We start from the raw sequence: 24,872 nt of genomic DNA, 5'->3' as shown, positions 1-24,872 counted from the left end.
CAACATAATGATTTGATAAAAGCACATATTGGAAAATGATTACCACAATAAGTTTAGTTAACATCTGTCACCTCACATTTTAAAAAATGTTCTTCCTTGTGATGAGCTTTTAAGACCTCTTCTCTTAGCACCTTTCATGTATACAAATACAGTATTATTAACTATCATCACTATGCTGTACATCATATTCCTAGGACTTATTTCTCTTATAATTGGAAGCTTATAGCATTTGACCACCTTCACCATGCCCCCACCTCTGGCAACCACCATTCTCTTCTCTGTATCTATAGTTTTTTAAGATTCTGATATAAGTGAGATCACATAGTATTTGTCTTTCTGTCTTATTTATTTCATTCCCCTCAAGACCACTCCACTTTCGAATAGTATTAACGGAAGACATAGCACCCACGAGAACGAAGCACACTGGATGTGTCAGAGCAACTCCTGTCAAGGGGTGTGAGTTCTTCAGTCTAAACGTCTATAGAACTATCTTTTCCATCAGCTCCCACTGACCATTAATGTTTCTAGCTATTTCTCAAAGGGACTCTGCACAAATTTTTAAATTGAGAAAATCATATTTATAATAAAGATTTTTATATTCTTATTTTAATTTGGTCATTCTTACATCATATTGATTTTTCTGGATTATAATTTAGTTCTGTTGAGTCCTTCCCTATAAAAGCTGAACAAATTGGAATTTTTTATAACAAAGCATTTATAACAGTTTGTTAATGCGAAACTCTAGCCTGCAGTCTTTTCATTCAGAGGAGCCAATCTTGTAAACCATAACCAAGTACTTTAGAAAGCCTTCACTGGCATAGATGGAATTTTATGTAGGGCACCTACTGCAGGGAAGAATAGCTAGTAACTCTGCAAAGCACCACCGGCCATGTTCTCTTAGCATCGTTGCTCAAGTTCCTATACTTTTTAAGATAATCAGACTCCCTTAGAGTCTACATGCATGAGGCTTAACTCCCTCTTCTACAGATATCAGTTTGTTTTAAATACTGCAAAGCAATTAATAGGCCTAAAATGTCTTTGTCCTATATTATAGTCCATTCAGAGAGTAAAGTTTAAGAACAAATTCTGGGTGCTTCTTGGTGAATATGTATATGAGTTTAAATTTCATCTTTTTTCTTCAAAGAATAAAATCTTTGATTTAGCTGTTGCAGCTATTTAGATTTGCTTAGGAATTATAAAAAAAAATTTGCACACATGGTCATACACATTCAAAAATTGTAATTTTGAATAAATGCCCACTTTTTCTCCTAGTCTTTTTAGATGAATTATATTTGGTTTAGTTATGTTTAAAAGCTTGAAAATTACCTTTATAACAGTGTATCTTTCTTTGTCATATGAAACCAGGCATTTAAATGCTTTAATTTTTCAATTTTTATAAATGTAAAAGCAATGAATTTTATAATACTGATACTTAAATATTCCAAAATATTAATATTATTAATATTGGTTTGTAATAACACAGCAAAGTTTCTTTTGAAGACTATGGACTGTAGGCATTTAGAATTTGCCACTTCACAATGGAATAATTTCAATAAAGTTTATCAAATATCCTGTAGACTTGGACTTTTTGGAAAATCTCTTTAGTTTCTATATTCTAAAGTTTATTCCTCACATAGGAAGAAAAGAACAAGCTTATTTCCCCGAGTTCCACTATCCCACCCTACCAAGTTAAATCATATAAAATTGTCAACACTTGACCATTTATAACCGTAAAAGTAGTAAGTTCATATGGTTCAATTTCATACCATAAAATTGAATTCAGTTGACAAATTTGAAGAAAGAGGGTCCTATGATACAATGCGTCCTGGTCCTGATGGGCATCAATCCTGCTCTCAAACTAGAGATTATTTTACGGTAAAGCAAAGACATTGCTCATCAGTCACCAGCCAAAAGAGAAAATCAGTGAAACTTGTAATGGGGTTTGAGGAAGCTTTGGGGGACAAATGTCAAATAATTCAATTCTGAAACTTAAGGAATCAAGAAATGCCCCTTGAATCTTTAGTGTTGGTGGGCTTTCCAAGAATGGCTGTTGGACTTAACATTCCCCGGAGTCCTGATGCCTGTCTTATTGGGCAAGTCAGAGGCTCAGGTGCTTGAGTTGTCAGGTAACTCCAGCTCCTTTGAATCTGGATGGACGTGGCACCAGGAGCTGTGCCTGTGGGGAGACAATGCCCTCACACTCAGCACAGCGGCACCCTGCTCCTTTCGGTACCTACAATGGGAGTGGACAACCACATATGGGTCCAAAATTGCCAAACATCTTTTATCCTTCAAACCTTAAGCTTTCAGGCAAGTCCGCAAGGGTTGAGGGCCTCTAGGCTCTGCCCAACTGCCCCATCTGTTCCTGTTGGTCCAGGCCAGGCCTGGAAAGACTAGCCAACCTCATGACTAACTGTGCTAGTACCTTTCCACCTGCTGGATGAATCTTTAAACGACCTTTCGGGAGTGAGTGCTAATTGTGGCTGCATTTACTACATAACTATGAAACTATGCTTTATGAAATGGAGAGAAATATATCCAGGTTTTCTGTGTGGTAGGATGATGGGCCATTTCTCTTTCTTTGACCATTTCTAATTAACAATAAGCCCTTTAAAAAAAAACACACATCTAATTGGTATGCAACTCTCAGAGGTAGAGGGATATAAATATTAACTCATGAAAGATTTACATGGTCAAGGCTAAATCCCACTAAGCTGAGGAAACTGACTTCAGAAAAGTTAAGTACTTTGCCCAAGATAATGTCGCCAGTTTGCTCATTCAAAAATATTGAGTATCTATTATGTTCCAGCTACTGCACTGTTTACAAGTCTAGAAGTGAGATCTGGGGTTTTGTTTCCCACTGCTCTTTTCTCTAAACCTCTTGCTGACCATTTCTCTCAGGTATTTTGAGTGTCTTTCTCTACAAGGTCGCTAATGTATCTGCTCAGCTTTGTGACTGCTGTGCAAATAAGTTCCTGACCCTTATCTCAAAAATGTTTTTCTTTAACTTGAGAAGAAAAAGCTTTGGACAGATTTTAAGTTCTAACTTAACTTCCACATCTGTAAAATGGGAATAACAGCACTTGCCCTTGGAATTGTTTGGAGGGTGAGAACTGGTAAGGCCTGCATAGCACTTGCCAAATCTCCAAGTCTCCAGTGAGCCCTCCTGTGCAGTACCTGCTCTGACAAGGTCACAGGGCGGTGGGGTCAGTGAAGAGTCAGAGTCACGCCAGCAGAGCGCCCTGCTGGGCAGCACAGGGAGGACCCTCCAGGGGAGGCGATATCCCAGCTGAACCTAAGCCACCCAGGGGCACGGGGTGAGGCTGTGCTCAGAAATCCAAGACCCAGAGCTAACAAGTTAGCAAAATAAACTTCTTTTTGGGAAGAATGGATTTTCTAAAGGCACAGACTTGCTCCTGAACATGTTAAAATCACAACTAGGGTTATGCAAAAGCAACTCAATTCCTCACTTCAATCAAAACAAGTCATTTCGTCATTGTTTTAAAACAAACTGTTGAAAACCAGATTTACAGTGAGCGCACATTTTATGCTTCAGTCATCCTTTTCCTCTTCACTCCCTGCTTTCCTCCTTCCGGAGGGTTCACCTCCTGAACAGATACAAGAAAGAAGATGTAAAGTTCCTTCCTGGGTGTTTCTGGAAATTTTGTTTAAAGTAGTTCTGAGCCGATGGGGGGAAGCCAGCCTGTCATGTTAGAACTCAACCTCCCAGTGGCAACCTTGTCCACAGACCCTGTCTCTGCAGGTCAGGCAAGGGGAGCCCAGGCTTCCCAGGGCGGTGGGCAGTGCCGAGGGACACCTTGCTCCATACTCCATCCTGATGGGGACTTGAAGTGCACTCCTCTGCTTCCTCAGTACTTTCAGTGTTTTAAAGCCTTCGATTTTTAATAAAGGACTGATTGCTTTATGTGCTTTTTCAGCATGCTTTCAAAGTTTCAGGTGTATATTTTTACATGAAAAATGAATGTGTCCCTTACACAGTAAGAGACATTTCTGTTACGGACATGCTCCCTCTGATCTATAACCAAATGCAGAGTGGGGCCCCTTGGTGTTCAGAAAACACTGAGCGAATGATTATGGCCCACTAGCAACACCGTGACTGCTTGTATAATTAGGACCTAAAATTTCTTTGCACTTGTGATCTTCTAAGTGGAAAAGGAAATAATTAAAGGAAAACAATTTTTAATAACATGGAAGTGAAATAACCCTCCACTATTTTTTTTATACCCAAATAGTGAGGACGCCCAGTTCCCACGATGAACGCGAGAGGCCCCTTGCTCTCCCACACCAAACTATTTCTAGTTCTCTCGTCCGGCCCTGGTGTCTTGACTGTGTGTCATTCCTCACAGGCATTGCCAGCCCACCCAGAACTCTGCCTTCAACACCCAGTGACAGGTACTACTCCAGGCAGTTTCCTACCTCGCACAGAGTCAGGCCCTCCTAGTGTCGTCACTGCATTCATCTCACTGAGCTACAGGGAGGTGTGTAGACATCTGTCTGTGCTCCTGGGAGGTGAGCTCTTTATTCCAGGAGCTGACTTGTGGGCACAGGGAAAACCCCTTCAGATTGAATATATTCGGCTTTACCTCATCACTGGTGAGTTTCTTTGCTCTCAGCATTCTTTGAGCCTTATCTTCATCTTGTCTCTCATCACTCTCTGAAGAAAAGATTCTGGCCCGTTCCTCTGAAAGCAAAGGAACTTTAGATATGGGATTGACCTTCAAAGATGAAGACCCGTTTATACCTGAATTTTTCTATTGCTGAATATTGTTACTTCCCACTGTGTATTTTCCCTTGAGGTGCCAATACTTTTTTAAAGTGTTGATGAAGAGGTATATGTAACTTTCATACCCAAAGGACTTCATGCACATATTTTTTTAAAACCAGAGAGTTTAAACATTGGGCCCTTAATTACACAAGTGGGCAAACTGACTATCATACACTTTCCTCCATAAGGACATAAATTGTTTAATTGATTTTATTTTCCCAGCTAAGTTAAAAAAAAATAAAAACAAAAACAAAAGGCCTTTGTACTGTTGTCCTGAATGAATAACAGCAAGACTGGAGCCCCCTCCCCCGCCCCGCGCAAAAGCACAAGTGTCCCCACAGCCCTGAGATGACAAAGTGTGACCTCCCCACCTAGCTCACCTCGGTGTTCCCTTTGGTGATGGTTTTTGACGGTTTCATTGCCCTCCTTGTCACTGCTGGGGTCCTGGATGTGGGCACTCGGCCCCTGCTGGTTCTGCTTTTCCCTGAGATGGAGGGTCTCCTGGTGAGCAGAAGCCCGCAAACGTTCCTCTTCTTTCTGTAAAGAAGCAAATAAACAGCTGAACTTAAAAAAAAAAAAAAAATGCACTAGCCAAGTACCCACTTGAAGCTACTTTACTCTAGAGAACATGTAAAGGCCTCCCCCAGGATAACATCTATGTCCTCAGGGGGCAGTTCTCTCCAAGTCACAGCTCTGCTACCACACAGGTCATCGTCTTGTTTGGTTCCCGGGCATGAAGACAACACAAGGGTGAAATGAAAGCCTCCCTCACAGTACCCACCCTGTCAAAAGTAGCACAGGCATGGCCTTGAGAGCTGCAGTGTCCCTTGTGCTGCCAGGCAGAGCCCAGAGAGCAGCAGCGGGCCTGCGGAAGCTCATCCAGACCCAGGGGGTGCAAGAGGGAGGCAGTGTCTCTTCACCTGAGACAGACCCCTGACTTGCCCAGGCTCCACCAGACTGCATGGGGCCCAGATAGTCCTGTCTGGGAGGGAGGTGCTGGTAGGGGAGCATCCCCAAGTCCCCAAGTAGAGCCTTCATTCCCTTCCATCTGCCTGGCTTTCTGCACAAGCGGGTTCACAAGGCAGGGCCAGTGACAAATGAGTCAGGAATGTCCTTTTGACCTTCCTACATCATTACCTGTCTAACACAATTTTCTGATACCTGTCAAAGGTTACATTGTTGTTGCTGTTTTTGGCCACTCCCATAGCAAATGCAAGTTCCCAGGCCAGGGAATGAACCTGAGCCACAGCAGTGACACTGCCGGATCCTTAACCCATTGAGCCATCAGGGAACTCCAAGGTTCCATCTTTTAAATTATCAGTTTCCATCTGAAAATCTCATAGATTGGAGAGAGAGCACCCAAGTGTCTGGAATGCTCCATCTGGCCAGAGGCCATTGACTATGACCATTACTCTGGTTAACCACTGGAGTGCTTAGAAGGTTAAGCTGGCTCCCTGATAACTACAGGAAATTAAATGAGTGTGCAACAAACAATGGTGAATTAATATGCTATCCGAAGAAAGCACAGTTCTTAATAACCCTCCGAAATCCAAGGATGAAACCTGGCCAACATACCTTAATCATCTCTGCGCGTTGGCATTCAGGATCACGACCAGCAATTGGTAAGATTCTGATCGTCTGTGTCCTCGAGGATCTATTAGCAAGGGGCAGGGTCACCTTTCTATGTGTGGCATAGTCTGTAGAGTGAGGTCTGCGGGAAACAGACAAAACCTCAGTGTTTACTAAGAATATTTGGAAACAATCGTACCAACAGCAAACACAGCTGTGGACAGTGACAATTCTCCTTTGACACACCCTCTCCTTTGGGCCTTCCTTACTCTCTTACTCCCCAGGAAGTTCCTCCCTCAGCACCACCTCCCAGGGAAAGCTGACGGGGCAAAGTGGGAGTGGAAGGGTGGGGGAGAGGCAGGAGGCAGGGTCTAGGGCTTTTACAAAAAACTCAAGCTCCATCACAGAAGAGATAGGAAGTTTCAGTTGTGTGTGACACAGAGGCCAGAAGGCACAATTTAAGAACTGAAGGTGAGTCCCTCCGTGTAGATGAAATTGGAAGGAAGATCAAAGCAAGGAGGCAGGTCACAGTAGTGGGGGTCCTCATGACAGCCCAGGGGGACAAGGACAGCAGGAGGCTCTGGTGCAGAAAGCAAAGCATTTCTTGGAGTTCCCGTTCTGGCTCAGCAGTAGCAAACCAGACTAGTATCCATGAGGACACCAGTTCAATCCCTGGCCTTGTTCAGTGGGTTAAGGATCCAGCATTGCCATGAGCTGTAGTGTAGGTCACAAACATGCCTCAGATCTGGCATTGCAGTGGCTGTGGTATAGACTGTCAGCTGCAGCACCGATTAGACCCCTAGCCAGGGAACTTCCATATGCCGCAGCTGTGGCCCTAAGAAGCCAAAAAAAATATATATATATATACATATATATCAAATATTTAAAAAATTATAATAAAAAAAGCAATGCATTTTTGACTGAAGAAGACAGTTTTTTTTGTTTTTTGTTTTTTTTGCCTTTTTTTAGGGCCGCACCTGTGGCATATGGAGGTTCCCAAGCTAGGGGTCCAATTGGAGCTACAGCTGCCGGCCTACACCAGAGCCACAGCAATGCCAGACCCAAGCCACATTTTCAACCTACACCACAGCCACGGCAACACCAGATCCAAGCCGCATCTGTGACCTACACCTCGGCCTGTGGCAATGCCAAATCCTTAACCCACAGAACCAGGCCAGGGATCAAACCTGCATCCTCAAATACAATGTCAGTTCCTTAACTGACACAATGGGAACTCCTAGTTGGATTTTTAACCTGCTGAGCTGCAAGGGGAACTCCCATACAAGTGATTTTAAAAGATCTCTTGCTCTCTCTACCTCTCTTGCTCTTTCTCTCTGTTTCTGTCTCTATCTCGCTCTCTACACCCCACATCCCAGCCTGTCCCTGTCTGTGCTTTTTCAACACCTATCTGCTCTCTCTTCTCTCTTAATAAACACTTATTTGCCTCACTACCCTCAGTCTCTTTGCTGAATTCATTCTTCAAAGGGACAAAGTCATGGGGACCTACATCAAGTGGTTAGGGTTCAGCATTCTCACGCAACAGCTACCCGAGAACAAACCGAACCTCAAGAGCTGTCTGTCCACTACAGGCTTTAAAACAGAGCAACAGACTTCGTGAGTATAGTTTGCATACCATAAAACTTACTCATTTAAGAAATTATGAAGCAATTTTTTCACTTGTAAATTTGTGTGATCTTGACCACAGCCTGATTCAGAACATTTCCCTGACCCCAGAAAGAAGCCTTGAATGCATTGTGACAGTCCTCTAAGTGCTCGGCTCCTTCAGGGAAGCCGCACAGAGGATAAGCACCGTGTCCTGCGGGGTGGAGGTGTGTGGAGAGGCTGTAGCTGAACCTTCCGCAGCACTGGAGGCCTCCTGGGGCTCAGGCCATGGCCCCCGCCCATGTGCACACCCAGAGCATTCTTGTGATAGGTGGGCTTCCCAGATAAATGTTCCTAAAAGGGGAAGGACACACTGACTAGCAGAGTGGCATAGGCAGTCTAGGCCCTTGGCCAGGTGTGGTGATCACTGTGAATTAATAACCAGGCTTGTGGTTCATACGGCCGGCTCCTTTTGGTTTCCATTTGGTGAACTGGCTCCCTGAGAAACAGCAACTTGCAGCAAAGGTGATGGGCCCTGATGAGCTGCACCTCGAAATCACGTCCATCAGGACCAACCTCTCTACCGTGCTGCTCTTTAACCTCAAGTAGCAATAGGTCATTATGAATAATTACCTGAAGGTGAGTTTGGACGTAAAGATGGCTTGTCCCTGCAGACCAGTGTCTTCTCTAATGAACAGGTGGTTTTGATGGCCCTCCAGTGGGACTTTGTAGACATCAAACACCTCGTTGCCTAAATGCAGGGACAGGCTAGAAGCAGACATCATTCGGATATTTTACTAACCCTATAGCTTCCATTCTACCCTGTTAGCTGTTCTTAAATGCTGTGGAACTGCAGGATTCTGTCCTCATACCAAATTCATAGAAAAACTCAGAAAAGATATGGCAAACTAACTAAAGGAGGTAGCTTTAGTTATCACAATGTTAGCTAACATTTCCGTTGGTTAACATTTTAGTTAAAAAATGTGGTAAAGTCCATCTTCCTTTCAACATGAAAAGTAATTGTATTTATCATTTTCCCAATCTCTACCACTTAATTAGTAAAATTTTAGTAAAATAGAAACCATTTTCCCAAATATACCAATTTATAATGTCTAATAGCCACGTATGGGCGCTAACATAAGGTTTTCACCTCAACAAAGTAGATACCATGGATTTGATCACAGTTTGGGTTGGTGTCTAAAGTCTCCCAACAGGCCAACACTGTGATCTCAGCCCTATCTATTTCTCCCAGGTTTCCCAGGTAATGCCAGAGGCCTAGGTTTTTGTTAATTCTTTAATGAAAGTTTACTCCCAAATAAGGTCCTATACAGCTAATGTCAGTTATCCACATCCTCCCTCTGGGTATTTCCATACTCTTTTTTGGGGGGTGGGGGGAGGCACACCCATGGCACAAGGAAATTCCTGGGCCAAGGATCCAACCCAAGCTGCAGTTGCGACCTATGCCACAGCAGTGGCAATGCCAGATCCTTAACCCTCTCTGCCACCTGGGAACTTCCTATTTCCACACTCTTCAGGCATTTGTGCTCACCTTCCATCTGACCACTTGACTATCCGAGCATTGCTTTCTTTAATTTTATTTCCTTCTTCGTCCCTGCGTATCCTCCATCGCACAGTATTTTCTACCTGGTTCAAAACACAAAGCCATTAGAAAACCAGTGTAATGACTGCATATTCCTTTCTCAAGTGACATATAGTCATGTGCCAAGAATTCATAGGTAGTGGGAGAATAAGCTCACCAAAAAAAGAGCTGATTAGGCAACCTTCTACAGATACTTGGAGATACTAGTTAAACTAGCAGACGTTTTGTTTAAATCTCTGCACTCAGTTCATGGCAATGGAAGCAGAAACCTTGGGTCCATGTGAGGTAGACAGTTACAATGGAGACTTTTGCCTACTGCAGCCTCACTTGAAGGGCTATGAGCCCAATAAAAGAAGGGCTAAAAGGGCCCATTAGCCTAGTAAGACAGGGGAGATCTAGGGATTACATTAAAAAAAAATGCTTTTTAAAGAATAAAAAATTGGTGTTTCTGTCGTATTGCAGCAGAAATGAATCCGACTAGGAACCATGAGGTTGCGGGTTCGATCCCTGGCCTCGCTCAGTGGGTTAAGGATCTGGCTGTGAGCTGTGGTGTAGGTTGCAGATGTGGCTTGGATCTGGCACGGCTGTGGCTCTGGCGTAGGCCAGCAGTTGTAGCTCCAATTGGACCCCTAGCCTGGGAACCTCTATATGCCATGGGTGTGGACCTAAAAAGCAAAAAAGAAAAGAATAAACAATTAATTAACAATAAATTAAAACCTGAGACTTGGGCTTTGCCTTACCCATAAAGTGAGGAATCACAAAAATAGCATAAAAACAGGTCCCGCCACTGCTACCAGTGAAGTGCCTAGCAGAAGCTCATCCAAAATCTCATCAAAGCCAGAGCCATTCCTGTGAGAGCAATGCTAGGGCTTTGCCACTCTGGCCTCCTTGAGGGAAAGCACCTAATGACAAGGCCTCTCTCTGTGTGCATAATCTGAATGTCCATAAAGAGCCCTGAGATGTTCCTACTAGGTAAGTTGCTCGGGTTGATTCACTATAAAGTGTGGAGGCGGTTCCATATATCTTGCTACATTATCATTTATTCTGAAGGGGTAGCTAATAGTTTTCAAGAATTTTTATCTTACTTCTGTCCAAAAATTATGACCCCAAAAGAAAAGTTAGAAAAGTGACAGTTCCACATGGATTTTTTTTTTTAAAGGCTATGTACTTTCTCCCCTAAAAATACTTTGAAAAGACATTTAATTCCTTGTTCTAAACAGTTATTTATTGATTGAATAGTAAACATAAAGATCATTTTTTTAAGCTCAAGTGTCAAAATGTTATCTCTGTATGTTACTGTATAAAAGGGAAAAACTTAAAAACACACACATAGGAATAAAGTGTGGAATCGTACCTTTAATTTTAACCTGGTCCTATCATCCTCATCAAGCACTTTCTCATTTTCAAATTCATCTTCATAATACTGAGGGTCAAAAGGCCTAAAAATTGTTTTTTAATGAAGTATTAGCCATCTTTAGTATTCAATATAATTAATGCTATAAAATAATAATCTTTACAAAATGTACCAATATGTTTTTAAAAAAATCACAGTAGACAAATAACTTCAGGTAAAACTTCAAAGTATGCAAAATATTACTATACTTTCTTGAAATTTGATTTTTTCTTTTTCTTTCTTTTTATTTTGGTTTTTAGGGCCAACTTGTGGCATATGGAAGCTTCTGAGCTAGAAGTGGAATGGGAGCTGCAACTGCTGGTCTAGGCAGATCCAAGCCACATCTGTGACCTACACCACAGCTTGTGGCAATGCTGGATCCTTAAGCTACCAAGTGAGGCCAGGGATTGAACCCTCATCCTCATGGATACTAGTCAAGTTATTAATCCACTGAGCCACAACAGGAACTCCCAAAATTTGATTTTTTTTTTTATTACTCAAATGAATTTATCACATCTGTAGTTGTATAATGATCATAACAATCTGATTTCACAGGATTTCCATCCCACAGCCCAAGCATATCCCCCCACCCCCCAAACTGTCTCCTCCAGAGATCGTAAGTTTTTCAATGTCTGTGACTCGCCAAAATTTGATTCTAAAGCATACTACCTGAAATAAAATCCAAGTGGGACTAATTGAAAATTTAAAAATTTTTTGTGTCTGTGGTGAAATATGTCTCCCTAAAGCATAGGTGACACATGACCTATCTTTTCATTTTTTTCCCTGTCTTTTTGTCTTTTTAGGGCCACACCCATGGCATATGGAGATTCCCAGGCTAGGAGTCCAATTGGAGTTATAGCTGCCAGCCTACGTCACAGCCACAGCAACGCCAGATCCGAGCTGCGTCTGTGACCTACACCATAGCTCATGGCAACGCCAGATCCTTAACCCACTAAGTGAGGCCAGGGATCGAACCTGCAACCTCATGGTTCCTAGTCGGATTCATTTCCGCTGTGCCATGACGGGAACGCCATCTTTTCATATTTTTAAAGTGACATGTTTAGTTTCACAAGTGCTTGCATTTGTGCACCTTCGTGAATCCCATCAACAATATTTTGTTGTCTAAAATCACTGTCTTTTCTAGATTAATGATGGCTTTTGCACTGAACATTTGTGATTTCTCTAGCAAACTTCCTACTCTCATTTTCTGATTTTCAGCTTTATGATAGTGAAAAATACCTTCCTCTACTATGATGTCTGTTCATTTATAAGAAAGTGCCAAAATGCTAAAATTATAAGTATTAAAACTTTCTCACACAATAGTTCATCATTTTTCTGTCACGGCACATCCTAAATTTATTTTTTCAGAGTTACCTGAGAAATCTCCCATCTTTGTGATTAGCTGACTCATTATAAATAAGAAAACATTTATTTTCCACATATTTTTACTCAGTATCACGGGAAAAAAATTTAATCAGTCCTCTTACTTGGGTTCTATGCTGAGAAATTTGGGTAGTTTAACAAAGTACAACTCATTCCCTAAATCAGAGTTGATAATGGGAATTTCCACTTCTATTTTTGTTTCAAAAATCGACTCTTCCTCCCGCTGGTCCTGAGGTCCTCCACGTCCGTCCTAAAAGAAATATAAGAATGTGAGAATTTGGAATGACATTAGAAATGCTCTGGCTCTCCTTCTGCACTAGGCAGATGCAGGTTTGGCAGAAAGTAAATTTATGTATTCATTTATTTTTGCTTTTTTTGGGGGGGAGCGCACCCAAGGCACGTGGAAGTTCCAGGGCTAGGGGTCAAATCGGAGCTACAGCTGCCAGCCTATACCACAGCCACAGCAACACCAGATCTGAGCCACGTCTGCGACCTGCACCACAGCTCACAGCAACACTGGATCCCTGACCCACTGAACGAGGCCAGGGATCGAACCCATGTCCTCAGGGATACTAGTCGGATTCATTTCCACTGAGCCACAATGGCAAGTCCAGGAAGTAAATTTAGACACTGCTTCAGAGATAAAGCAGTCAGTAACCCCTCCAGGCCTCGCCCCCAAATTTCATTCTCTTTCCCTGCAAAAAAAAAAAAAAGGGAACCAAAAAAACAGACAAAACAAAAACAAAAAACTACCATGCAAAACAAGATCTGTTAGCCTGAATTACCAGAAAAAATGTTGACATATCAGTTTGCATAAGATATTTAGCAACAGAGGTATGCAGCCCCTCACTAGGTAACCATTAAAATCAAAGAATGTCAAATAGTACACACTTCTTGGCACAGGTCTGAATAAGAAAAAATTTTAAATCAAGGGTTTTCAAATTATGAATCCTTACATCTAGCCCCTTAAGTTCAACATCAAATTCACTTCAAGCAGTTCCTTCTCTGCCCCCTAATATTCAACATAGCCAAGAAAGTCACTATTCATCAAATGTTTCAGACAGCTCATTATCCATGTCCTCTCTCTTTTGTTGTTGTTGTTGTTGTTGTTGTTGTTGCTATTTCTTGGGCCGCTCCCGCGGCATATGGAGGTTCCCAGGCTAGGGGTCGAATCGGAGCTGTAGCCACCGGCCTACGCCATAGGCACAACAACGCAGGATCCGAGCCGCGTCTGCAACCTACACCACAGCTCACGGCAACGCCGGATCGTTAACCCACTGAGCAAGGGCAGGGATCGAACCCGCAACCTCATGGTTCCTAGTCGGATTCATTAACCACTGCGCCACGACGGGAACTCCCCATGTCCTCTCTCTACATGAGCAAGTCAAACCCATCAGCCTCTGAAACTTTTTCCTCAGCTTTGAACAGTGGGGCCAGTTGTGATTAGTAACTGTACTTACAACAGGCTTTCCTGGAATAGGTGGTTGATTGTCCCCATCACTCTCTGAAGAAATGTCATCTATGTCTCCAAACAGATCCATGGCCCCACTATAATCTTCAATGGTGGGGGGAAAAGGCACAATATTAATTTCTCTGACTGAAGTTGACATCGCTCTTAGCCCAACACTTCAACAAATTCCCCAGATTCACAAACCAGACCTTCGCTAAACCAAACTCAACCTGGCTCCCTGAGCCTGGTCTTCAGAAGCTTGGCAAGGCATCTACAGAGAAGGAAGGTGGCAGAGCTGGCTGGTAGAAGGCCAAGTTGCTGTGACAGCTGGCTTTCAAGATGGATCCCAGTGATTCCTGCCTCTGGTATTCTTGCCCGTGTGTGGTCCCCTCCAAGAATATCATGATTGGTCTCTGTGATCAATGGAATAGAGCCTCACTTCCAAGGCGAGGCATGACATTGTGGCTTTTCTGCCTTGCTCTTTCTCCCTTGGGTCACTTGCTCTGGAGGAAGCCAGCTGCTGTGATGTGAAGACACTCAAACTGCTATGAAGAGTCTCCTTTGGTGAGAAACAGAGGCCTCCTGCCAAGAGCCATGTGAGTGAGCCATCTTGGCAACAGATCCTTCAGCCCCAGGCAAGACTTCAGCTAAGACTCTCAGCCAACATCTTGATTATAGCCTATGAGAGACCCTCAGCAGAACTACCCTGCTAACCATTCCTGACCCTTGAAACTGTGAGATATATTAAATGTTTGTTGTTTCAATCTGGCCCTCTCAGGGGGTGTGGTGGGAGGTGAGGGGTGGTATGCAAGCCACACAGAATATGTCTACCCTGACACTTCTATCACCCTGAGCCTTTGGATTCCCTCCACATAATGCTAGGGAAGCTTTGGCATCTCAGCTTCATTAAATGTAGGAGACTATTTTTTTGAGTTAACCAATCAAGTACAGAGCCAATCCAACTATATATCCTAAAACATCAAATCCAGAATATATGTTGAGTGCACCCACATCAATCAATTTGGCCCAAGTACATAGTGTTATAGTCTGTCCATCTCACATTCTCAGCATCCACTTCACATATATTCCCAGGCTTCTGTCCATATTTTTTTAGCAGAGTCTTTTAATTCTTTCAGTGTGTAAGTTATTTCTTTTTCAGTTGGAGTTTGTGCTTTCTTTGCCAGAGTATGATGAGATCCTAGTGATGGGTCTACTGCAAAACTGGGTCAGACAGCACTCAGTTGGGTGATTCTTGAGAATGAAAACTGCTCCAAGTGATCTTACTACAGTATTTTTAAGCAAGAAGACTAGTTTCACAACCTACTGGGTGGGAGAAAATATTTGCAAATTATATGTCCAATAAGGGGTTAATATCCAAAATGTTTAAATGGCTTATACTACGCAATATCAAAAAAAAAAACCTAATTAAAAAAGGGCAGAAGGCATGAATAGACATTTCTCCATAGAAAACATACAGATGGGTAACAGGCCATCTGAAAATATACTCAATGTTGCTAATCATCAGAGAAATGGAAATCAAAACCATAGTGAGATATCACCTCACAGTTGCCCAAATAGCTATTATCAGAAAGTCTACAAATAGCATATGTTGATGAGAATGTGGAGAAAAGGAAACCCTTGCAAATATTGGTGGGAATGTTAACTGGTGCAGCCACTATGGAAAATACTATGGAGGTTCATGAGAAACCTAAAAGTAGGAGTTCCTGTTGTGGCTCAGCAGTTAACGAACCCAACTAGCGTTCACGAGGACATGGGTTCGATCCCTAGCCTCACTCAGTGGGTTAAGGATCCTGTGTTGCTGTGGCTATGGCGTAGGCCGGCAGCTACAGCTCTGATTTGATCCCTAGCCTGGGAATTCCATATGCCATATGTGTGGCCCTAAAAAGACAAAACAACAACAAACAAAAAACCTAAAAGTAGAACTACCATATGATCCAGCAATTCCATTCCTGGGTATACATATGAAAAAACAAAAACACCAATTTGAAAAAGATATATGTACCCAAATGTTCATGGCAGCATTATTTATAATAGCCAAGACTATGTAAGCACCCAACTGTTCAACAACAGATAAATGGATAAAGAAGATGTAGGAGTTCCTGTTGTGACTCAGCAGGTTAAGAATCTGACATAGTGTCCATGAGGATGCAGGTTTGATTCCCTGGCCTCGATCAGTTGTTAAGGATCTGGCATTGATACAAGCTTCGGCGTAGGTCTCAGATGCAGCTCAGATCTAGTGTTGCTATGGCTGTGGCATAGGCCAGCAGCTGCAGCACCGATTCAACCCCTGGCCCAGGAACTTCCATATGCCAGGGGTGCAGCTGTAAAAAGAAAAAAGAAAAAAAAAAAAAAAAAAGATACAGTGTATACATATACAATGAAATATTACTCAGCCACAAAAAATAAAATTCTGCCATTTGCAACACCACCGATGGACCTAGAGGGTATTATGCTAAGTGAAATAAATCAGACAAAGACAAATACTGTTATTACTTATACGTGGAATCTAAAAAATAAAACAAACTGGTGTATATGATAAAACAGACTCACCAATGTAGAGAACAAACTAATGGTTACCACTGGGGAGAAGAAAGGGGGAAGGACAAAATAGGGGTAGGGGATTAAGAGGTACAAACTGCTATAGATGAAAGAAATAAGCTGCAAAGATATGTTGTACAGCACAGGGTCCATAGCCAATTTAAATGGAGTATAATGTATACAAATACTTGAATAACTGTTTCATACACCTGAAACTAATATTGTAAGTCAACTATATATAAATTAAAAAAAAACCCAACAACCTAGTTTTGGAGTACACTTGTGATGCAGCAGGTTAAGGATCCAGCATTGCCACTGCTGTGGTGCAAGTTTGATCACTGGTCCAGGAATTTCCATGTGCCATGGATGTGGCCAAAAAATTTTTAAAAATCCAAAAAACACAAGAAAAACAAAAATCTAGTTTCCTCAGACATAGGGAGGAAAACTTCTCACAGGCAAGGGAGGCTCAGAAGGACTCGAAAATTTGTTTTTCAGCCTCCCTGAAGAGGCTGTAAATTTAATTGATATTGTAGTTCTGCAACCACACAATTGTAAGTGTTTGATTTTCAGCAGCTACCTCAGCCCTTTGACTACAAGATAGGAAATTCCTTAAGGGCTGTCATGAATGCTCCCTGGTTCTTTGACCATGACTAGAGCTAAACATTTAAAGACCTAAACTCATAAACTTCTGTTAGTGCTCCAAGGCCCTATAAGTATCCATTCCACACCACAGTCCTTATCATCCACAAGCATGGAGGATAATATGATTCATCATGACGCCAAGGCACACCATGGATCACCACCACCCTGTTTCCAGGGTGAGATCAGACCTGCGTTCCAACTCAAACCCACTGACACACTTCATCTTCGAGGATTTGCTTCCCTGACTATCCAGTCAGGTCCAAGTTGGGCAACAGAAAACATACCTGTTGTCTATACATATAGTTATTTTTTAAATTATAATTAGGTTTAAAGTTATTGATTTGGTTACAAAAAGCACAGAGGACTCTCAAGGGTCACAGAAGTATCAAATTCAGAGAGCAACGTCCACCCCTAGAGATAAGGGAACAAAGGGGAAAAGTAGAATTATTATTAAACTTAACAACTTACAGACAGGGCCCCTTGGAGCTGAAACTCATACCTGAGGAAGGGAAGTATCCAGCTGGTATTTAAGTCTCTCAGGAGTACAATGATGCTGGCTCTATAAGCCTTGGTAAAACTGCAAACTGGATTGAGCTGCTCTGAGAAGAGACTGCCTCTGTTTGTGTGAAGAAGAGTTGGTAGGCTCCCCTTGAAAGACTGCAAGTCAACAGGAAGCCCCCAGAGAGTTCCATAAATGAACAGGAAGGAGCAGTCTCCTCTTTGTTATCCAGGCTCCAAGTCTTCTCTAGCGCCCCCTGACAGGGGGAAGCTGGCAACACTGAAGTGTGCTTGTAGAGTCTTGGCCGTGCATCACTAAGCTCTCTACAACCAGACTGCTTTGGAGATAAGAGACAAGAGCTGAATCAATCACAGACATATACATGTGTCTACTAGTAAAACAAAAACAAAACTATGTTGCCTTGCAAAGGACAGAGTCGGAATGAAGGCTTTTAAAGGCCAGGCATTGGAGTTTCAACTTGATAAGCCAACAAACATCAAGGGACTGAAATTTTCTGACTTAGCAAAGTGATGCAGTGGTGAGTTAGGACCTTCTTTTCAATGTCACTTTTTTCTCTATAACCAGTTTCAGGGTCATTGTATTAACAGCACTAGGAAGGAAGTGGGGTAGAGTCTCTTTATAAGGGAAAGATGAATCAGTGTGTGCAGGAGTTCCCATCATGGCTCAGTGCATTACAAACCGGACTAGTTTGATCCCTGGCCTTGCTCACTGGGTTAAGGATCCAGCGTTGCCACGAGTCACGGTATAGGTTGAAGATGTGGCTCGGATCCTATGTTGCTGTTGCTGCAGCCACAGCTCCAATTTGACCCCTAGGCTGGGAATTTCCATATGCAGTGGGTGCGGCCCTAAAAAGCAAAAACAAACAGTGTGTGCAGAAGAGCACCACAGAAAAGACAAGTATGCACATCTGAAATATAGATTTAAAATACATCTGCTAATTTTTTGCTATTCCTACCATCAAGAGAAGTCAAATTTCCCTCCCTTTAAATATGGGCTCACAATAGTAACTCACTTCTAATGAATAGAATGTGGTGGATTGTGACATGACTTTCAATGCTAGCCATAAAAGGTGCCATCAGAAGTACCCCAAAAAGCTAATACAGTTCTCTTGGGGTGCTCACTGTTGGAACCGAGCCTCCATGCTGTGAGAAAGCAGGGCCATGACTAGGACGCAACAAGGGAGATTCTCACCTTGGAAAAAAATATAAGGGGTCCCAAAATCTCAGTGGTTATGATAAATAATATTGCAGTACAATATATTTTAAATTCCATGCAAAAAAAAAAACCCATGAACAAAATACCAGTTTTAAATAAAGATATTACCCATTCAGCTCCGTACTTCTGCAATTCTCCCTTGCAATTCTCACTTGCCTTACCCTAATCCCATCCCTGTCAGAGCATCTTTATGTGAAAGTTTGACTTTTGTTCAGCATAGATTTTTGCATTAATTTACAATTTTGTATTGCAATGTTATTTAACTTGATTACTGTAGTGAGCCGAAGAGGGACCCCTCAAAATTCATATCCACCCAGAACCTCAGAATTTCTGTGACTTCAATTCACATTATGATCTTTACAGATGTAATTAGTTAAGATGAGGTCACACTGGATTAGGGTTGACCCTAAACCAACTGATTGGTGTCCTTATAAGGACAAGTGGGATCTGGAGGCAGAGACACAGAGCAGACACACAGGGAAATGAGCCATGTGAAGACAGAAGCAGAAATTAAGAGTTATGGTGCTACAAACCAAGGATTACTCCAGAGCTAGGACAGGACAAGGAAGACTTCTTCCCTAGACCCTTTGGAGGGAGCATGGACCTGACAACACCTTGGTTTAGGACTTCCAGGCTTCAGAATTGTGAGAGAAAACGTTTCTATGGTTTTAAGCCACTCAGTTTGCAGTAATTTGTTACAGCAACCCTAGAAAACTAATAAAATTACAGAGGCTTTTTTTGTGCCTCTTTAAAAAAAACTCTGTACCCTAAAAGGATGCCTTCCTTGCTTCACCTGGCTCTGGCCAGGAAGCTTCTGTGTGGGGCCTGGGATGACCTCCCTAAAACCAAAGACTTAGTATAAAGCATTAACAAAGTCAACTTGCTTTGGGAGAAGTCAATATCTTGAAGAGAAACTTGCTTTTTAAAGTTTTTTATTACAATTAAAATTACACAAAAGCAGACCAATTAATTTCAATCAAAATAACTCATGTTTACATTTACAAAACAAACTGTACAATATATAGTTTTCATATTTTATATTTCAATCATCATCTTCTTCTTCTTCATCACTGATCACATATTTCTTGTGCTTTTTATTTGCTTTATCATCGTCTTCTGCTTTTCTTTTTCCAGAAGGTTCACCTTCCTAAACAGATAAAAATTTTTAAAAATCCAGAAGTTCACAGAGAAGAGCTGAATGACTCTATGCAAAACCAAAATAACATTAGAGTTTGAATAAGAACATCTACCAGCCGAATAAAATCAGTGGTTAAGGACATGGCAAGTTTCCAAATCTACAAGTACAAGAGGTGTTCAAAAATGACTCTACAGAGTAATTACAAACTAACCCTAAAACCCAACTTCGGGACCAAGAGGGAGAGTTAAGGAACGATGATCCATCGCACAGGGAAGAAGCTGTCGTATATTGAGAGGGGCCTGCAGGAAGTGGAAACAGGATCTGCCCTGGGAAGGGTGAGAACTCAGCCCAAGAAGTTAGCCTATATAACCACTGTTTCTGATCAGGTATTTACTTAAGCTTTTTTCTCCACTTCCTGAGCATTTCAGCCCTTCATTATTTAAGATTCTGTATTTTAAAGACTCAGTTTTTTACAATAACAATTTCTTGCTTTGGATAAACTAAAAAAGATTTTTTAATTATTTAAAAATTTTTTATTAAAGTTGATTTATATTGTTCTGTCAATTTCTGCTGGAATAGCTTTTTTACATTTGAAAAAATACATATTTAAAGAAATTAAAGGCCTCATACACAAGTTTCCATTGCTTAAAACATGTTGTGTAACATTCCAATAGAAAAAAAATTCAGGAAGTTATCTAAAAACAATTTTACAGATAGAATTAAAACATATCAACATCTAAATAATATAAAATATTAATTAAAATGAAATGATACTAAATATGACAATCCAATATTGTCTTAATTTGACTTCTCACCAAAAACTAAACAGGGGGAACAAATGGTTTCAAGGTCCAAGATGGGGAAGGACAGGCAGCTTACCACCCTGCCCAGGATGCAGGGTACAAACTGACATAGCCACTTTTTCTGAGGGGCCCTATGCCTGGCCCTTTGAGGAACATGATATCATCTGACACTTGTTTCCTTCCTTATGGGCCCAAATGTCTTCCCACAGATCTGAAGCCACTGGCAAATTCAAAGGTGAAAGTTATGAATCCAGAGGAAGAGATCCAGAAGTCCTCCTACACTTACGTCCTAGCTGGCAGCAGTAAGTTACCGCAACAGTAAGACAGGAGGATGGATCCTGCCCCCAAGCTGTGACAAGTCTCCTTCCTACTCCCCAACTTGGAACAAACCCAGATACTTCCCCCGCAACCCCAAGTCTGCATGGGCAAAGAGCACATTGACTCTTACCACCACTTATCTCTTCATTTATTTTCACCTGAAGAATCTTATCTTGAACACTTTGCATGCAAGCCTGACGGTGGCAACCTTCCCCAGGTAAACTTCAGTGTATGTGGTCTCTTCAGCTCTAAATTCTTTAATAGGTTTAAATTTGACTGAATAAAGAACTGGCAGGGTACTTCTAAAAGGTGGTAGAGCCTGCCCTAAAGGACCCTAAATAGGGCCCAACAGCTGGGAGGTCAGGAGCCAGGTCAAAGCTCTGAAAGAGAAGTTGAATCAGCACCAGTTCTAATCCACTGCCTGGGGTAAGACACTGTGGAATTCTGCTTTGAAAAATCCTTCTAGGACTGACTTCCCTGGCAGCCAAGGCAAGTATAGTAAAGAACAGCAAAGGCACCAGGCCTGCTATTCCCAGGACTTAGAAAGTGAGTGACAACCTTCAAGAGACCTCATTTTGTGAAATTAGGGACATGAGATTATGCCTGACTGAACATAGCTGGAATAAATCCCTATGCCATGTAAATGCAACAAATGACAAAAAAACACTCATGTTAGACGATAAGGCTTGCTAACATAGCCATGAATTCAGGTCCCTAGAGACACAGGAACAGGCAGCCCACAGTTACGATGGAGCTGCCCTCCAACAATTTATTTTTAAAACTAAAACTCATAAACCAGTTCCAGAGTTTATTTAACCCAAAATATACCTAAGAATATACATTAAGAAGGTTTTTCTAAAGTATAAGAGACCAATAGGAAGAGTTGTCAAGGCTTCTAGGAAACACATTCAGAATCCCAACCGTGGGAAAACCACACACTGGAGGGGATGCTGAGCCATGCTGGTTTCAAGTTGCTGATGGCTCCATAAATAGCGAGACTGACAGGTAAGGCAGGGTTGCTAAGGGAGAAACAGAGGTTGCATGAGGCAGAGCTGGGGTGGGGTGGAGGGGAGGCAGAGAGACTAGCAGAAGAAACATCACCAGCACCATGTTCACTGGAGGTAGTCCTCAGCATGTCACCTCTTTCACGCAAGAAAGCTAAGGCCTGGCCATAATGCCCTTCCTTCCTACTGTCCGTATGTTCCTTTCCACAGGGGTCTTTCCCTCTTCCAGTTTCTCCTCTACTTCTGGAGAGGTTTAGGCTTTCTAAAGTTTTCACTGCTTACAAAAATAATGTCTAGGGGAGTTCCTGTCATGGCGCAGTGGTTAACGAATACGACTAGGAACCATGAGCTTGCGGGTTCGATCCCTGCCCTTGCTCAGTGGGTTAAGGATCCAGCATTGCCGTGAGCTGTGGTGTAGGTCGCAGATGTGGCTCAGATCCCGCGTTGCTGTGGCTCTGGCGTAGGCCGGCGGCTACAGCTCCGATTCGACCCCTAGCCTGGGAACCTCCATATGCCGCAGGAGTGGCCCTAGAAAAGACAAAATAAATAAATAAATAAATAAAGTCGAAGTTTTTTGCAACTTAGACACTGCTGAGGGAGGGAAACTATAAAACAACAACACTACAAGACAGTGAGGATAAATCCCACAGAAGAGATGAGGAAACAGATTTGGAAATGTGAGATGACTCGATCTACCATTTCAGGCCAAGATGCAGTAATCCAGTTCATTCTAATCCTGACCCAGGCCCTTTGACTCCATATCAAGGAATGCTTGGATGACAACGGTGGTCCTCTGGTATGGGGAACTCAGGGTCTGAAAACTTGCCGTCACCTCAGAGGAATACCTAGGCTCATGGCGTGTGGTTGGGGGTTGGTGCACAAATAAGAGGAGGGACCTAGAGCATGTATAATCCCTTTCCTCCTCTCTCCCACTGTAACCCACACCAGGACTCAAACTGTGGCAAAGGGGACAGTGGGGGCAGCAGAGGCAGGGGTTGGGGGGTTGGGAGGTCCAGGTTGAAGTAATATCTCTTTGTCAGGAAAGGAGGCACAGAGAGTATTTGGGTGAGAAAGGTAGAGGGTAGTGAGGAGGCATTTGCAAGAGACATTTTTAAGTCAGGCTGGTATAGGTTTGCAGTTGCCCAGTCTAGAAGAAGGCTATTTGGTGGATCACATTTAGAATTCTCATTTCTGAGACTAGGAGTAAACAGGAGTCCATGGCACTTATCAATTTTCATTCATAGTTTCTGCTTGCCAAGAAATAAAATACCATCTGCTTAGATGAGGATTCATGTTTGCCAATAGTTCAACACACTATAAATGCATCATTAAGATGTTTCCCATCTAATTTAAAACAAATCTGTTCTAGAATAATTTAACAATTTTTGTCTAGTTATCTTCCTAGCAAGCCACTGCCCACAAAAAAACTAGGGAATATTAGATGTTCTAACAAACAATAATGCAAAAACAAAATTCGTTTTCACATGAGAAAAGCTCACAGAAACTCAGTTCGCAGAAGGTCAAAATGATCAAAATACATTAAAATCATGAATAAAAGGAACACAACAATGTTCCTGCAACATGGCAGGACAATACTTTGAATAACCCTCCCTGAAAATAACAACGATGAAAAAAATGTAAACAAACCAATGCAATGGCATGAAATGAAGGTATAATCAGAGGCCAAAAATTAAGCAAAAGTAAGAAACCAGAGAGATAAGGCAGAGCACTAAAGCAGACTTTCTCCTTGAAGACCTTTACCAAACTGTTATGAACATGAGCTTTGGTTTTTATGCTTTGCAGGATACTGAGGACAGGAGACAAAGGCCAAGTGGAACAGATTAATAGCAGACCACAAAGGACTGCATATGTTAGTGTTAAGGTGAGTTAGAAAAAAGCCCAGGCTCATTTCTCTGAGGTGGGGGTCAGTAAACCCTTTTGGTAAAGGGCCTGATAATAAATGTCTTAGGATTTATAAGACATAAGGTTTCTGTTGCAACTAATCAACTCTGTCACTGAAGAAGGAAAACATCCATAGACAAATACATAAAATGAATAACCAGGGGGTAGATTCAAAAAAAAAAAAAAAAAAAAACAACACTTTATCTGATAAAATAGGTGGCAGGTCAGAAAATAGGTCAGTGGGATGTAATCTGCGAATCTCTGTTCCAAACACCTACAAGGATAAATGCCTCCCCAACCCCCTGCTTTTTTTTAGGGCCACACCTACAGCATATGGAAGTTCCCAGGCTAGGGGTCAAATTAGAGCTGCAACTGCCAGCCTATGCCACAGCCTCAGCAAAGCCAGATCCGAGCTGTATCTGCAACCTACATTGCAGCTTGTGGTAATGCTAGACCCTTAACCCTCTGAGCAAGGCCAGGGATCGAACATGCATCCTCATGGATACCAGTCAGGTTCTTAACCTGCTGAGCCACAATAGGAACCCCAATAGGATAATTTCTAATCTCAAACATTAGAACTAATTAACAGGGGATAAGACAAAAACTAAAAATTTCTAGGAAAATTTAAACCCAAAAGCCAGTGGAGTTCCCATCATGGTGCGCTGGAAACAAATCCCACTAGGAACCATGAGGTTATGAGTTCGATCACTGGCCTCGCTCAGTGGGTCAAGGATCCAACATTGCCATGAGCTGTGGTGTAGGTCACAGATGCGGGTTGGATCTGGTGTTGCCTTGGCTGTGGTGTAGCCCAGCAGCTGTGGCTCTGATCAGACCCCTAGCCTGGGAACCTCCATATGCCGTGGGTACGGCCCTAAAAAACAAAACAAAACAAAAACCCAAAGGCCAGCACTCATACTTCCAGTAAAACTAAAAAGACCTTATTCCAAGAATATAATTTAAAGTGGTCCTAGGTGGCAGATGCCCAAGG

General features: G+C 42.2%; 2 protein-coding genes across 7 annotated transcripts in view; both read right to left on the bottom strand.

The window, feature by feature from the left end:
* Positions 1–635: 635 nt before the first annotated feature.
* On the bottom strand, positions 636–18,351 carry LOC102158569 (RNA polymerase-associated protein LEO1). 6 transcript variants are annotated; one of them, XM_084970195.1, is made up of 10 exons: positions 13,794–18,351; positions 12,438–12,583; positions 10,912–10,996; positions 9,507–9,601; positions 8,591–8,725; positions 6,362–6,497; positions 5,167–5,323; positions 4,605–4,702; positions 3,543–3,608; positions 636–2,233 (listed from the first exon to the last, which is right to left on the bottom strand). In XM_084970195.1, the coding sequence occupies exons 1-9, from the start codon at positions 13,941–13,943 to the stop codon at positions 3,546–3,548; spliced, it is 1,065 nt and encodes a 354-aa protein (XP_084826321.1). In that variant the 5' UTR covers positions 13,944–18,351; the 3' UTR covers positions 636–2,233; positions 3,543–3,545. The 6 variants fall into 6 exon arrangements, with proteins under 6 accessions (XP_084826321.1, XP_084826328.1, XP_084826334.1 ...); XM_084970202.1 differs by lacking the exon at positions 3,543–3,608 and having other exon boundaries at positions 636–2,176; positions 13,794–17,395; positions 17,484–17,820; XM_084970208.1 differs by having other exon boundaries at positions 636–3,608; positions 13,794–13,888; positions 17,484–17,650.
* A 1,283-nt stretch (positions 18,352–19,634) lies between these two features.
* LEO1 (LEO1 homolog, Paf1/RNA polymerase II complex component) overlaps positions 19,635–24,872 on the bottom strand; it is a 37,304-nt gene continuing 32,066 nt past the window's right edge. The window contains exon 12 of the mRNA XM_003121504.5: positions 19,635–19,866. Within this exon, the coding sequence (XP_003121552.1) occupies positions 19,762–19,866 (105 nt within the window). The 3' untranslated portion in view covers positions 19,635–19,761. The remainder of the gene's footprint in view (positions 19,867–24,872) is intronic.

This window comes from Sus scrofa, chromosome 1 (assembly GCF_054392235.1).
Source record: "Sus scrofa isolate SSC_HxYL_T2T_F1_AM1 chromosome 1, Sscrofa_HxYL_maternal_Yorkshire_Landrace_v2.0, whole genome shotgun sequence".
Classification (NCBI taxonomy): domain Eukaryota; kingdom Metazoa; phylum Chordata; class Mammalia; order Artiodactyla; family Suidae; genus Sus; species Sus scrofa.
This window is presented reverse-complemented; position numbering and strand designations above follow the sequence as displayed.